This window comes from Hemitrygon akajei, chromosome 6, assembly GCF_048418815.1.
Source record: "Hemitrygon akajei chromosome 6, sHemAka1.3, whole genome shotgun sequence".
NCBI lineage: Eukaryota > Metazoa > Chordata > Chondrichthyes > Myliobatiformes > Dasyatidae > Hemitrygon > Hemitrygon akajei.
The window spans coordinates 115271147-115284710 of NC_133129.1; the positions used below are offsets into that span (position 1 = coordinate 115271147).

At 41.0% G+C, this 13564-nt stretch overlaps 1 protein-coding gene across 7 annotated transcripts in view; it reads left to right on the top strand.

Moving 5' to 3' along the window:
- Positions 1-13207, top strand: part of LOC140729395 (SITS-binding protein) — a 181461-nt gene extending 168254 nt beyond the window's left edge. For 5 of the 7 annotated variants that reach the window (XR_012099319.1, XM_073049079.1, XM_073049082.1 and 2 more), the window contains one exon: positions 9236-13207. Coding sequence is in view for 5 of the 7 variants with exons in the window: in XM_073049079.1 (XP_072905180.1) it covers positions 9236-9274 (39 nt within the window). In the remaining 2 variants the exon portion in view is untranslated. Of the gene's footprint in view, positions 1-2 lie in introns of all 7 variants that reach the window. The other 2 variants (XR_012099318.1, XM_073049081.1) reach the window with 2 other exon arrangements.
- The last annotated feature ends 357 nt before the right edge of the window (positions 13208-13564 follow it).

Consider the following 13564-nt stretch of genomic DNA (forward strand, 5'->3'; position numbering starts at 1 on the left):
AGGTGATCTGAGACTGAGTGGAGAGCCAATGAGACTGTACTGGCTGCAGATTTATTGTGGCTGTAGGCAAACTGGAGTGGGCCCAGGTCCTTGGGCAAGAGTTGATTCTGGCCATGACCAACTTCTCAAAGCACTTCACAGTAGATGTGAGTACAACTGGGTGGTAGTTGTTGAGGCAGCTCACCCTGCTCTTCTTGGGTACTGGTATGATTGTCGCCCTTTTGAAGCAAGTGGGAACTTTCAACTACAGCAGTGAGAGATTAAAGTTATCTTTGAACACACCTGCCAGTTGGTTGGCACAGGTTTTTAATGCCGTACTATGTACATCATCAAAGCCTGATGCCTTGCAAGGGTTCACCTTCTTGAAAGAAGATGGTCGGTGGTGTAGTGGGATCTGCACTGGACTTCGAGGCAAGTGGTCGCAGGTTCAAATCTGGCTGGCTCCTTGCATGCTTTCCATTTGTGCTGGGCTGAGTGTTGAGCTAGCAACTCAACCTCATTTAACAAAAAAGACAAACTGCTAAAGAAATGGCAAAGTTGCTGCCTGATGTGCCACAAGGCATGGAAAGGAGCAACAACAACCCTCTTGAAAGGTGTTCTGATATTGGCCTCTGGGACAGAGATCACAGGGTCCATAAGAACACGAGAGATAGGAGCAGAACTAGGTCTTTCAGGCCATTGAGTCTGCTCTGCCATTTTATCATGGCTGATTTATTTTCCCTCTCATCCCCATTCTCCTGCCTTCTCCCTGTGACCTTTCACACCCTGACTAATCAAGAACCTATCAACCTCTGTTGTAAATACACTCAATGACCTGGCTGCTTTGGGCAACAAATTTCACAGATTTACCACCCTCTAGCTAAAGAAATTCCTCATCTCAGTTATAAATGAATGGCCCTCTATTCCGAGGCTGTGCCCTCTGGACATGGACTCCCCCACTTTGAAGCATTTTATTCACATTCACTTGCCTTTCAACATTCGATAGTTTCAATGCGATTCCCCCCCATCCATCCTTCTAAATTCAGTGAATACAGGCTCTAAGCTGTTAAACGATCCTCATATGATAACCCTTTCATTCTCAGAATCATTCTTGTGAGCCTCCTCTGCTGAACCCTCTCCAATGTCAGAGGCACAAAACTGCTGTCAGTACTCTGAGGCTGACTAGGGCCTTATGAAGCCTCAGCATTACATCTTTGCTTTTATATTCTAGTCCTTTCAAAATGAATGCTAAAATTGCACTTGCCTTCCTCACCACTGACTCAACCTGCAAGTTAACCTTTAGAGAATCCTACACAAGGACTCCCTAGTCCCTTTGCACCTTGGATTTTTGAACTTTCTACCTGATTAGAACATATTCTACGCTTTTGTCCCTTCTACCAATGTACATGGTCATACATGTCCTGACACTGTATTCCATCTGCCACTTTTTTACCCATTCTCCTAACCTGTCCAAGTCCGCAAACTTGGCCACAAGGCCATCAATTCTGTCATCTAAATCATTGACATATAATGTAAAAAGAGACAGGCCCAACACCGACCCAGGCAGAAAACAACTAGTCGATGCCTGCCAACCAGAAAAGGGTCCCTTTATTCCCGCTCTTTGCCTCCTGCCAATCAATCAATGCTCTATTCATGCTAGTATCTTTCCTGTAATACCTAGGGCTCTTATCTTGTTAAGCAGCCTGATGCATGGCACTTTGTCAAATGCTTTCTGAAAATCCAAGTACACAGCATCCTCTGATTCTTCTTTGTCTATCCTGCTTGTTATTTCCTCAAATAATCCCTACAGATTTGTCAGGCAAGATGTTCCCTTAATTAAACTATGCTGATTTTGGCCCATTTTGTCATGTACCTCCAAATACCCCAAAACCCCAGCTTTAACAATCAACTCCAAATATTTCCCGCCCATTAAAGTCATGCTGAGTGGCCTGTAATTTCCTTTCTTCTGCCTCCCTCCCTTCTTGAAGTGTGGAGTGAAATTTGCAATTTCCCATGCCAGAAGCTAGTGATTATTGAAAGATCCCTACTAATGCCTCCACGATCTCCCCAGTGACCTCTTTCAGAACTTGGATGTAGTTTGTCTGGTTTAGATGACATACCCACCTTCAAACCTTTCAGCTTTCCAAGACCCTTCTCCCTAGTGATAGTGAATGCAATCATTTCTGCCCTCTGAGACTCTCAAACTTCTGACATTCTGCTAGTGTCTTCCACAGTGAAGACGGATGCAAAATATTTATTTAGTTCATCTGCCATTCCCTTGTCCCTGAGATTCTGCAGGGATTCACACAGGTGTTTTATTCTCTTTTCAAAGCATGCTTGAAAGGTGTTGAGCTCATCTGGTAGTGAGGCATCTCTGCCATTCATGATGTTAGATTTTACCTTCGAGGAAGTAATCACCTGCAAACCTTGCCAGAACTGACGTGAATTCGATTCTGTCTCTAACTTCAATTGGAATTGTTTTCTCAGCCTTAAAATATCCTTTATAGGTCGTACCTGGATTTCCTGTATAGCTCTGAATCACGGGTTTTGAATGCCATACCATCTAGCCCTCAGCAGACCATGAATCTCCTGGTTCATCCATAACTTTTGGTTTGGGTATGTCCCATATGTTCTGAAAGGCATACACTCATTCACTCAGATCTTGATAAAGTCGGCAACTGTGCCATATTCATTCAGGTTCTAAGATGAGTGCCTGAATGTTGTCCAATCCATCGACTCAAAGCAGGTGTCAATTTGTGGAAATGAAGCTTCTTGTTAGGTTGAGACAATGAAATGGGATCCTCTGCTGGAATTCTGGGATCAGAGAAAATAAGGAATTCCTTTGCTCTCATTAGAAGCTTGATCCTAGCGACTTATGCCAAGTGTTCAGATACTGCATATTACATTGTTCTGGTATTACTAGCAGACTGAAAAAGATTTTTCTTATCTTTGATCCAATTAATACAAAAAAAATCTTAGCTATTGTACACAGTGGAATGATTCCAGGAATTAGTCGAAGGGTCACTGTTAAGAGCCTTGTCTTTTCAGAATCCATAGCATTACACTGGTCTCATTCTATAACTCCCAGAATGCATTCACATACAGTGGATTCCAGTTAATTGGGACATACCAGGACCAGTATGTTTTGGCCCAGTTAATCGACTGCCCCAATAATCTGAAGTTTCATGGAAATAATTTAAAAAGGTATAAAGAAGATAAATTACCATTTAACTCAGTAACAAATTGCATATTTAAATAAAATACAGAACAAATTACAAAACTGCCAATATTACTACAGTACTATAAAACTGTATAGTTTGTAATAACTACCAAAGGTGAATTCATTCAGTGTATACTGGCATGTTCCTTTAACTGTAAATGAACAGAATCAATGTAGACACCTAGTACATTGGTGTACTTCATTCCAGCATGAAGTATTGTCAGAATCCAACAATAATTTTACTAGCATCTTATGTAGTCACTAGCTCAGGTCCAATTGTGACATCCTCATCACTTTCCTCATCCTTATATTCCCCACCTTAGTGTTTTTGATGATTGCATCCCTCAGATCTTTATTTTCATTGTAACATTCAAGATGATTGTTAATACCTTCATTCTGCATAGTTCCCAACTTGTTGAAGTAGTAAAATCATTTTCACTCTAAGCGGGAATGCTTGAAACCGCAGTTGAGTGAAACAGCCCAGAATTCCTGCCAGCTATCAATGACGACCTGTACTGCCTGTAAAAGGTTAACCCTTGCACTCACTTCCTTAGCTGTTGAAGAAGATGCCAGTATATTTTTTTCAATTGTTTCAGGAATGTGGTTCATCAGCTTTCTGCAATACAACATCTTTAATTTGTTTATGGTTCCCATATCCATTGGCTGCTCCAAGGATAATGCATTGGCAGGCAGAAACTCCAGATGGATGTTTCTCAAACATTCTATATTAGGATGCGCTACACAATTGTCAGCAAGCAGAAGAATTTTGCTTGATTTCGGCTATAGTTCCATATCCCAATCATCAGCCATTTCTTAAAACTTTCCGAAGGCATCCACACATTCTTATTAGCATCATACATACTCAATTAGTAAACTATCCATTCTAGTCCCTTAAAGTGTTGAGATTTAATGCTTTTCCCAATAACCAATAATTTATTTTTTTTATCAGCTCCTGACATATTTGCACAACACAGTTAGGTGATCCATTCCTTTCTTTAAACCGGATAGTTGTTGCATGTTTGCAGCAAAGGGAACTATCTGGTGTGGCACAAGAAATAAAAGCCCTCTTACACTGACAGTGCAGATAAATCATCTGAACAAAATGTTTGAAGCAAGTCAGGGAGTTTTGCAGCTTCTCATGTTTCTGCACTTAAAGCATCAGCACTATCATCAGCAACCATTTGTTGCTTCAAAATCATCATGCCCCAGCTTCTTGGCTATCTTCTCTGATTGGTTTTATTTTTAACATTAATCCACTGACACACACACACACCTCATTCAGTTACAATGGAAAATGATTGACTGAGGGCCTTTTCAACATCTCGATCCTTACCTTCACACTGGTTTTTGGGATGTTCCCTGTTGTCCCTTGTGTGGTGCCCATTCTTCTCACAGTTCACCTTGTTGATGTATTAAGTGTGCAATTGTAGGTTTTAGCACCCCAATTATCTCTGCCAGCTGATGAAGAGTGGTGTCAGGTAGATGGCTTTTAATTTTGTTCAGTGCGCTAATTATTTCAGCTAGTGTCAAATCCTTTTGTGATACCTTGGCAAATGTCTAAAAAATTTCTTGAAAGTCAAAATTAGAAAAAAAAAAATCACTTGTTTCTGAATCAGCATCCATAGGCCCAAATGGATAACAACACAAGCACATGCAACAGATGCAACTGTTCGCTCTATGGGCAGTGCATTGTCTAACGGCCACACAATTGCACATGACTGACCATGTCCCAAATAAAAGAAGTGAATCTCGGCTATTTTCTTGATAAGGTTGTTCTTTTAGAGTTGTCCTAAATAAGCAACTGCCTCTATTAACTGGAATCCGCTGTATGTTTCAATGTTTCACTGCTAGTACACAGTATGCATTCTCCATCTTTGCCATAACCATCATCAACCCTGAAAATTGGGTTTATTGAATGTTCCTTGTGTTCTTTATCCTGTTTCCATTGACAAGACTCAATATCTGCTCACTAGTCCCTCATCTGATATCGATAGCTGTTTGGGAGATCTTAAAATCACTTCAATTTCAGATGACAATAACAGCAATGTTGCTTCTGCTTAAGCATTCATGTAACCTAGAGTCCCAGCAAAGTACTGAATGAAGGTTGGTGTCCTTTAGTGAAATATTAACTTACTCCATTAGCCTTTTGAGGTGGGTCTGTTGGTTGTTAAGATTCCTGTGATGTCATGTATGCAGTAGTGTGTTCTCTATGGTGTCAAGGCCACTGCCGCCTCTACCGAAAAAACCCCACACCGATTAGCATTGAGTGTATTCATGGAGTTTCAGGGCAATTATATTCTGGCGAAGGGTTTGAAACCATAACCTCTGGTCTCTGCACAACCATCATCAATAAAAGCAAAAAGTGCTGGAGATGCTCAGCAGCATCTCTGGAGAGAGAAATTCAACATTCCATTGTGATGATCTTTTTTATAAGAAACTTGCTCTTGCTTTTCTGAAGAGGAGAATTTCTTCTGCTTTCCTATATTGAAGATGAGTGGTTCTACTCCAACTCTATCCTCAACACCTAAGCTTTCAATGTTTCCTACAGTACTTCGAACATTGTTCGTCATTCAAGATTTACCTTATAGGAACAAGTACATGTCATTTTATCCTTCAAGCTTGTCTTTGAGTGAGATCAAGAATGACCTGTATCCTAACCCCCTGTATCTGCTTTTTCCTCAAATCCTTTCTTTGGTTATCAATAATCTCTCATTCTAAGATTTAGCAGTTACAATTAGTTGCAGAAGAAATATTCATGTTTCTACCTCCCTTTTTCAGACAAACCATTTGTAGTTTCATTCTTGAAAGGCCTGCCTCAAAATTTTGGGCTTTATCCTGGATTTCTCAAGAAGTAGAAATAGTTGATCTCTATCCACCCTGTTAGTTCTCCTTAATATCTTGAGAACCATGAAAAGAATGTAATAATGCAGCCAAATGGCTTACTCCTTAACCCTTGCATTCCATAGAATAAAACCCTTCTTTGTTTAACTTCTCTGTAACTCTTGGAATCCACAGACAATATGAAGATAGGCAGGGTGTTGACAAAGCAGGGACTTTGACAGATTAGCAAAGAAGTGGCAGATGGAATATAGTGGTAGGGAAATGTATGGTTAAGCACTTTGGTAGAAGGAATAAAGGCATAAACTGTTTTCTTAATGGGGGAAAAAATTAGATATATGAGGTTCAAAGGGACTTGGATTCCTAAAATCATGCTGGATTCCTAAAAATTAACTTTCAGGATGAGCCAGTGGTAAGAAAGGCAAATGTAATGTTAGCATTCATTTTGAGAGGACTAGAATATATAAAGTGAGACTTTATAAGTCATTAGTCAGACCACACTTGGAGTATTGTGAGCAATTCTGGACCCCTTATCTAAGAATCAATAGCCATAGAAAAGTACAGCACAGAAAAAGGCACTTTGGCCCATCTAGTCTGTGCCGAACCATTTAAACTGCCTACTCCCATTGACCTGCATCAGGACCATAGCCCTCCACAGCCCGTACCATCCATATACCTAAACAAACTTCTCTTAATTGTTGAAATCAAGCTCACATGCACCACTTGCGCTTGCAGCTCATTCCACACTCTCACCATCCTCAGAGTGAAGTTTACCCAGCTATTCCCATTAAACTTTACACCTTTAACCCTTAACCAATGACCTCTAGTTGTAGTTCCACCTGACCTCAGTAGAAAAAACATGCTTGCATTTACCCAATATACTCCTCATAATTGTGTATTCCTCTATCAAATCTCCCTTCGATCTTCTACGTTCCAAGCAATAAAGTCCTAACCTATTCAATCTTTCTATGTAACTCAGATCCTCCAGATCCAGCCACATCCTTGTAAATTTTCTCTGTACTCTTTCAACCTTATTTACATCTTTCCTGTAGAAAAGTGACCAAAACTGCACACAATACTCCAAATTAGGCCTCACCAATGTCTTATATGACTTGAACATAATATCCAACTCCTGTACCCAATACTTCGATTTATGAAGGCCAATGTGTCAAAAGCTTTCTTTACAACTTTATCTACCTGGTCACCATTTTCAATGAATTATGGACCTGTAAACCCAGATTCCTTTGTTCTACCACACTCCTCAGTTCCTACTGTTCACTCTATAAGACCTACCATGGTTGGTTCTACAGATGTACAACACCTTGTTCTTGTCTGCATTAAATTCCATCTGCCATTTTTAAGGCCATTTTCTAGCTGGTCCAGATTCCGCTGCAGGTCATGGATGTCTTCCTCACTGTTACACCCCAATCTTGGTGTCGTCTGTAGATTTGCTGATCCAGTTCACCACATTATCATCCAGATCGTTGATATAGATGACGAAGAACAATCCCAGCACTAATCCCTGTGGCACAGGTTTCCAGTCTGAGAGGCAACCATCTACTAACACTCTGGCTTTTCCCACAAAGCCAATATCTAATCCAATTTATTACCTCGTCTTGAATGCTGAGTGACTGGATCTTCTTGACCAATCTCCCATACGGGATCTTGTCAAGTGCCTTGGTAAAGTCCATGTAGGCAACATCCACTGGGCTTGACTTCATCAACTCTATTTGTAACTTACTCAAAAAACTCTTAAGATTGGTTAGACATGACCTACCACACCAATGCTGACTATCCTTAATCAGTCAATGTCTATCCAAATACTTTTATATCTGGTCCTTTAGAATACCTTCCAATAACTCCCACTATTGATGTCAGGTTCACTGGTCTATAATTTCTTGGTTTATTTTTAGAGCCTTTTGTTAAACAGTGGAACAACATTGGCTATGCTTCAATTCTCTGGTACCTCTCCTATCACTAGGGATGATTGAAATATCTCTGCTGAAGGGTCAATATGTGGATGCCAAGTTGTAAGATATATTTAAAACAGTTGTTAGTAAGGGTGTCAATGGTTATGGGGAGAAGGCAGGAGTTTGGGGTTGAGAAAGATAATAAATCAGCCTTGATGGAATGGTGGAGCAGGCTTGATGGGCTGAGTAGCCTAATACTGCCCCAATGTCATATGGTCTTATGATCTTGCCAGGACTACACTTGATAGTCTTGCCTCTTAAAATTTATTTTCTTAATTTTATTTATACATTCATTGATCTATTGTCTTATCTCTTTTATGCTAAATGCTTACTGATCTGTCACTTATTTGGGTAATACAGGGCTCAAACTCCTTCTCATTCAACTCTCTTTCCCAGGATCATAACAGATAAAACCCCATTTCTTTAAACGCTTATACTTATAACAGAGTCACAATAAAACTACCCATGGCATAACATCTTACTGGGAGAAAATGCAGCACAAAAGGAAGCCATGTAAATATTTTGTTTGAAATGGCTCTTTCGAAGAGTAACTCCCTTGTCACATCTCCAACAACTCTTTCTTTTCCAGTTCCCACTGGTTCTTCTACAAATTACCTTAAATATGTGCCATTTGCTTCATAATAGATACAAATTTACTCAATCATATCTAGGGTTTGAATTCTTTGCTTTTTATTTTGGTGTTTCACAGTTTACTCAGTTTTCTTGCAAAATTAGGCTTTTCAATTATTTAATAAAAAGGCAAATGTGTCAACTTTTAGTTTCTAAATTATTGTAACTAAATTGATAATGCCAGATAATAATGCATGTTCAAGATCATCCACTACCTCCTGCACTTTACTATTACTTTTCAATCCTTGGCTAGTTGTGATGTAACTTGATGTTTTTCTCCCTCCACAGATGCACTGAGCTTTCTCTGCATCCTCCTGTCTTCCAGTAGTTGCAATGTTGTCACAGTTAGAATATGTTTCCTTGGCTATCTTCCCTCTCCTTCCTTCTCCCTCCTGCCATTACCAAGCCCCCTTTTCAAACTCCCTCAGCTGATACCCATCTGTGTCATCCATTCCCTCCTGGCTTCCAGCCTTCCTTTTGTTCTCTTCAATACGCGCCCCACCCCTCTGCAATTTAAAACAAGGCTGATTTCTAACTTTACACAGTTCTGATGAAAGGACATTTATCTGAAGCATTAATCCTGTTTATCTTTTCTTAGATGCTGCCTGAACTGCTGAGTATTTCCAGTCGTTATTGAGTTAAAATAATGCAGAAGCAAGCCCTTCAGCCCACTGTGTCTATGTTGGCCATCAAGTACCCATCTGTACTAATTCCAATTTCCGGTGTTCAGCCTGCTATGCCATAGCATTTCAAGTGTTCATTTAAATAGTTATTAAATGTTATGAGAGTACCTACCTCCAACATCTGGATTTCAACCACTGTCTACGTGAAAGAATTCACTATCAATTCCCCTCCTACCACTTAATTTACAACCTCTGGTCATTTTGTATCTCTGTTAAGAATTAAAGTTTCTCACTATCTACCCTAATAATGCCTGTCATAATTTTGTATGCCTCTGCCAGGTACCCAAGGAAAACAAATCTAGACTCATCTCATAATTGCTTCATCCTGGTGAACCTCCTCTGTATTCTCTCCAGTAAAATCACATCTTTCCTATAGAACCACACTCACTACTCCAGCTAGGAGCTAACTAATATGTTGTATATTTGCAATCTCCCTACTCTTATAATCAGTGCACAGATTATTAAAGGCATGTATTCTTACCATTGATGTTAGACTCACTGCCTTCACTTATCCCTACTGACCTTCTTGAATAAAGGTATGAGATTTGCTGTCTTTCATTTAACTGACACCATCTATGAAGGCCCCAGCAACCCTCCCGCAACAGCATGGGATACATCTCATGAAGCTCTAGGGATTTAGCCACACTTTTAATCCCACTAAAATCGCTAATATCCCTTCCTTTCCAAAAAAAATTTGTTCCAGAATTACTAACTAGAGAAGTAGGAATGGTTCCAAGGTAGGTAGTGTGTTCTTGCCAGATGTGGGAGATCTGGAAGACCTCCAGTTACCCTGATAGCTACATCTGCAGCTCCTTATAGACCACGTTAGGGAACTGGAGCTGCAGCTGGATGACCTTCTGCTCATAAAGCAGAATGAGGAGGTTATCAATAGTTACAGGGAGGTAGTCACACCAAAGTTTCAGGAGGCAGGTATCTGGGTGACCATCAGGAGAGGAAAGGGAATAGACAGTACAGAGTACTACTGTAGATGTTCCCTTCAATAACAGGAATACTGTCCAGGGGAAAGACACAGCACTGAAAAAAGTGGAGAGAAGAGGAGAGTGGTGATGATAGGGGTGATCAATAATTAGGGTAACAGATGGCAGATTGTGTGGATGTGAGAGAGACTCCCAGATGGTATGTTGCCTCTTGGGAGCCAGGATCACAGACATCTCAGATTGGGTTCAGAGCATTCTAAAAGGTGAGGGTGAGCAGCCTAATGTTCTGGTACATATTGGAACCAGTGACATGGGTAGAAAAAAGAAGAACATACGGAACTAAGTAGGAAACTGAAAAGCAGGATCCCAAGAGTAGTAATCTCTGGATTGTTGCCGATGCCACGTGCCACTGAGGATAAGAATAGGTTGATATGGCAGATGAATGTGTAGCTGAGGAACTGGTGCAGCAGGCAGGGCTATAGATTTGTGGATCACTGTGTTCTCTTCTGGGGAAGGTATGACCTGTACAAAAAGGACAGGTTACACCTGAACTTCAAAAGGACCAATATTCTTGCAGACAGGTTTGCTGGAGCTGTTGGGGAGGGTTTGAACTAGTTTGGCAGAGGGATGGTAACCCGATTCCTAGGTCAGAAGATGGGGAATTATTGTACAGTGCATAGAAAGACCGTGAGGACAGATAGTGTTAATAGGTCAAAATTGCAGGCAGCTACACATACAAATGCTGGAGGAACTCAGCAGGCCAGGCAGCATCTATGGAAAATAATAGTCGACATTTTGGGCCGGGATCCTTGGTTCTGTTGAGACCCTTGGGTCTCAGCCCAAGAAGTTGTCTGTACTCTTTTCCATAGATGCTGCCTGGCCTGCTGAGTTCCTCCAGCATTTTGTGTGTATTGCTTGGATTTCCAGTATCTGCAGATTTTCTCTTGTTTAAAACTGCAGTTAGATGGATTGAAGTGTTCCTATTTTAATGTAAGATGTATCAGAAACAAGGGCAAGGAACAGAGCATTGGTTAATACACAGGACTACGATGTTGTGGCCATTACAAGGCTTAGTTGTCACAAGAGCAGGGATGGGCTGATGCCTATTCCAGGGTTTAGGTGTTTCAAAATGGACAGCACTTTGTGATTTTTATAAATGACTTGGATGAGGAAGTAGAAGGGTAGATGAGTAAGTTTGCAAATGACACAAAGGCTGGTGGGTTGTGGATAGTGCAGAGGGTCATTGAGAGTTACAAAGGTAATTGAAAGGATGCAGAGCTGGGCTGAAAAGTGACAGATGGAGTTCAGCCTGGAGAAGTGTAAAGTGATTGACTTTGGAAAGTCAAATTTGAAGACAGACTACAGGGTTAATGATGGGATTCTTAGCAGTGTGGAAGAACAGAGGGATTTTATTTATTTTATTGAGATACAGCGTGGAATGGGCCCTTCAAGCTGTGCCACCCAGTAAACCTGATTTAACCCTAGCGGAATCATGGGGCAATTTACAATGATTAATTAACCTACCAATTGGTACACCTTTGGACTGTGGGAGGAAAGTGGAGCACCTGGAAGAAACCCACGTGGTCATGGGGATAATGCAGGATTTTGACCACGTTCATAGATCAAAGTTGCTGTGCAAGTTGATTGGGTTGTTAAGGAGGCACATGGTGTGTTAGCCTTAATCAGTCGGGGGATTGAGTTCAAGAGCCACGAAGTAAGTTGCAGCTCTATAAAACCCTGATTAGATCACACTGATATCCAGTTCTGGTTGCTTTATTGGAAGGATACAGAAGCTGTAGAGGAGATTTACCAGGATGCTGTCTAGATTGGACAGCATAAGGCTAGGTTGAGTGAACTGGAGTTTTTCACTTTGGAGTGAAGGAAGATGAGGGGTGACTTGACTGAGGTGTACAAGATAGTAAAAGGCATATATTTTTTCCCAGGGCAGAAATGGCTAACATGAGAGGGCATAATTTTAAGGTGATTGGAGGAAAGTATAGCGTGGCTGTCATAATTAAGAATTTTCTACACAAAAAGTGGTGGGTGCGTGGAATGCACTGCCAGAGGTGGTGGTAGAGACAGATACATTAGGGACATTCGTGAGTCTCGTAGATAGACATATAGATGATAGAAAAATAGAGGGCTATGTGGGAGGGGAGGTTTGGATTGATCTTAGAGTAGGTTAAAAGGTCAGCACAACATTGTTGGGCTGAAGGGCCTGTATTGTGCTGTTATATTCTGTAATGCCCTGGTTCACATCTTTACTGTTATGCTGTAGGTATTTCATTTAGAAGCTCTGTCAGAGCTGTTGTTCTGTTTGGGTTATCGTTGAAGATAATGTGTGCCATCCAGTTAGGGGGAAGTTTTCTGGGTGAGTCACACTATGGTTGGTCTTGGGTTTTTTTTGGCTCGGCGGGAGATGTGGAGAGAAGACACTGGGGAGAACCAGTCGTAGGATATGACCCGGTGGGAGACCCGTTTGTTCGAGATGGATTGTGAGTGACATTTGGAAGGTGGTGTGTGCTTTCACATTGACCGAGGGCCCAGTGTGTGAGTGACAGAGAGGTTCAAGATGAGCTCCAACTTGTGCACATTTGACTGTTTAATTAAAATGGGCCCTTTTCTTTTTGTTTCTCTTTACTAACTCTTTAGTTAAGTTAAATTCCATAAGTATAATTCCTTTAATCGCATGCAGAGTACTGTCTGTTATTTTGTGGCACTAATTTGTAACAAGGTAGCAAATTACACAGCATCCACACACAACGGGGCCATCTTAGTCTCACGAGGTTCGGGGGGATTGGAGAGTGGTTTTCCCAGACTTACATGGCCAAGGAAACCAGGGGGTTTCAGTTCTATTGTACCTCCTTCAATCTTTGTACTCATGTATGACCTATCCTGTTTTCTGTTCTCACTACAGTGTGTTCTTTATTCGGCTATTGATATAAGTTGGTTTGGTATTGATTCTTGAAAATAAATGGTGACAAAAGCTGACAAGTCCCTTACGTATTATACGCCAGTTAACCTAACAGCTGTCAGTCAACACCCAAAAAATTAACTGACCATCTCCCTCCACAGAACTTGCCTGACCTGCTAAGTTCCTCTAGCATCTTGTTTGTTTTAAACCTTCAACTGGCCTTGGGAAAATGCTAGAATCCCTTATTAGGAAGAGAAGCAGGACATATCAAGGGTGGGGCTTACAGAATTAATGGTAGGGTCCTGGGGAGTGTTGTGGAATAGAGGAACTAGGAGTACAGGTACAACATGGCCACAAAGATAGACAGAGTGGTGAAGGTGTTTGGATTGCTT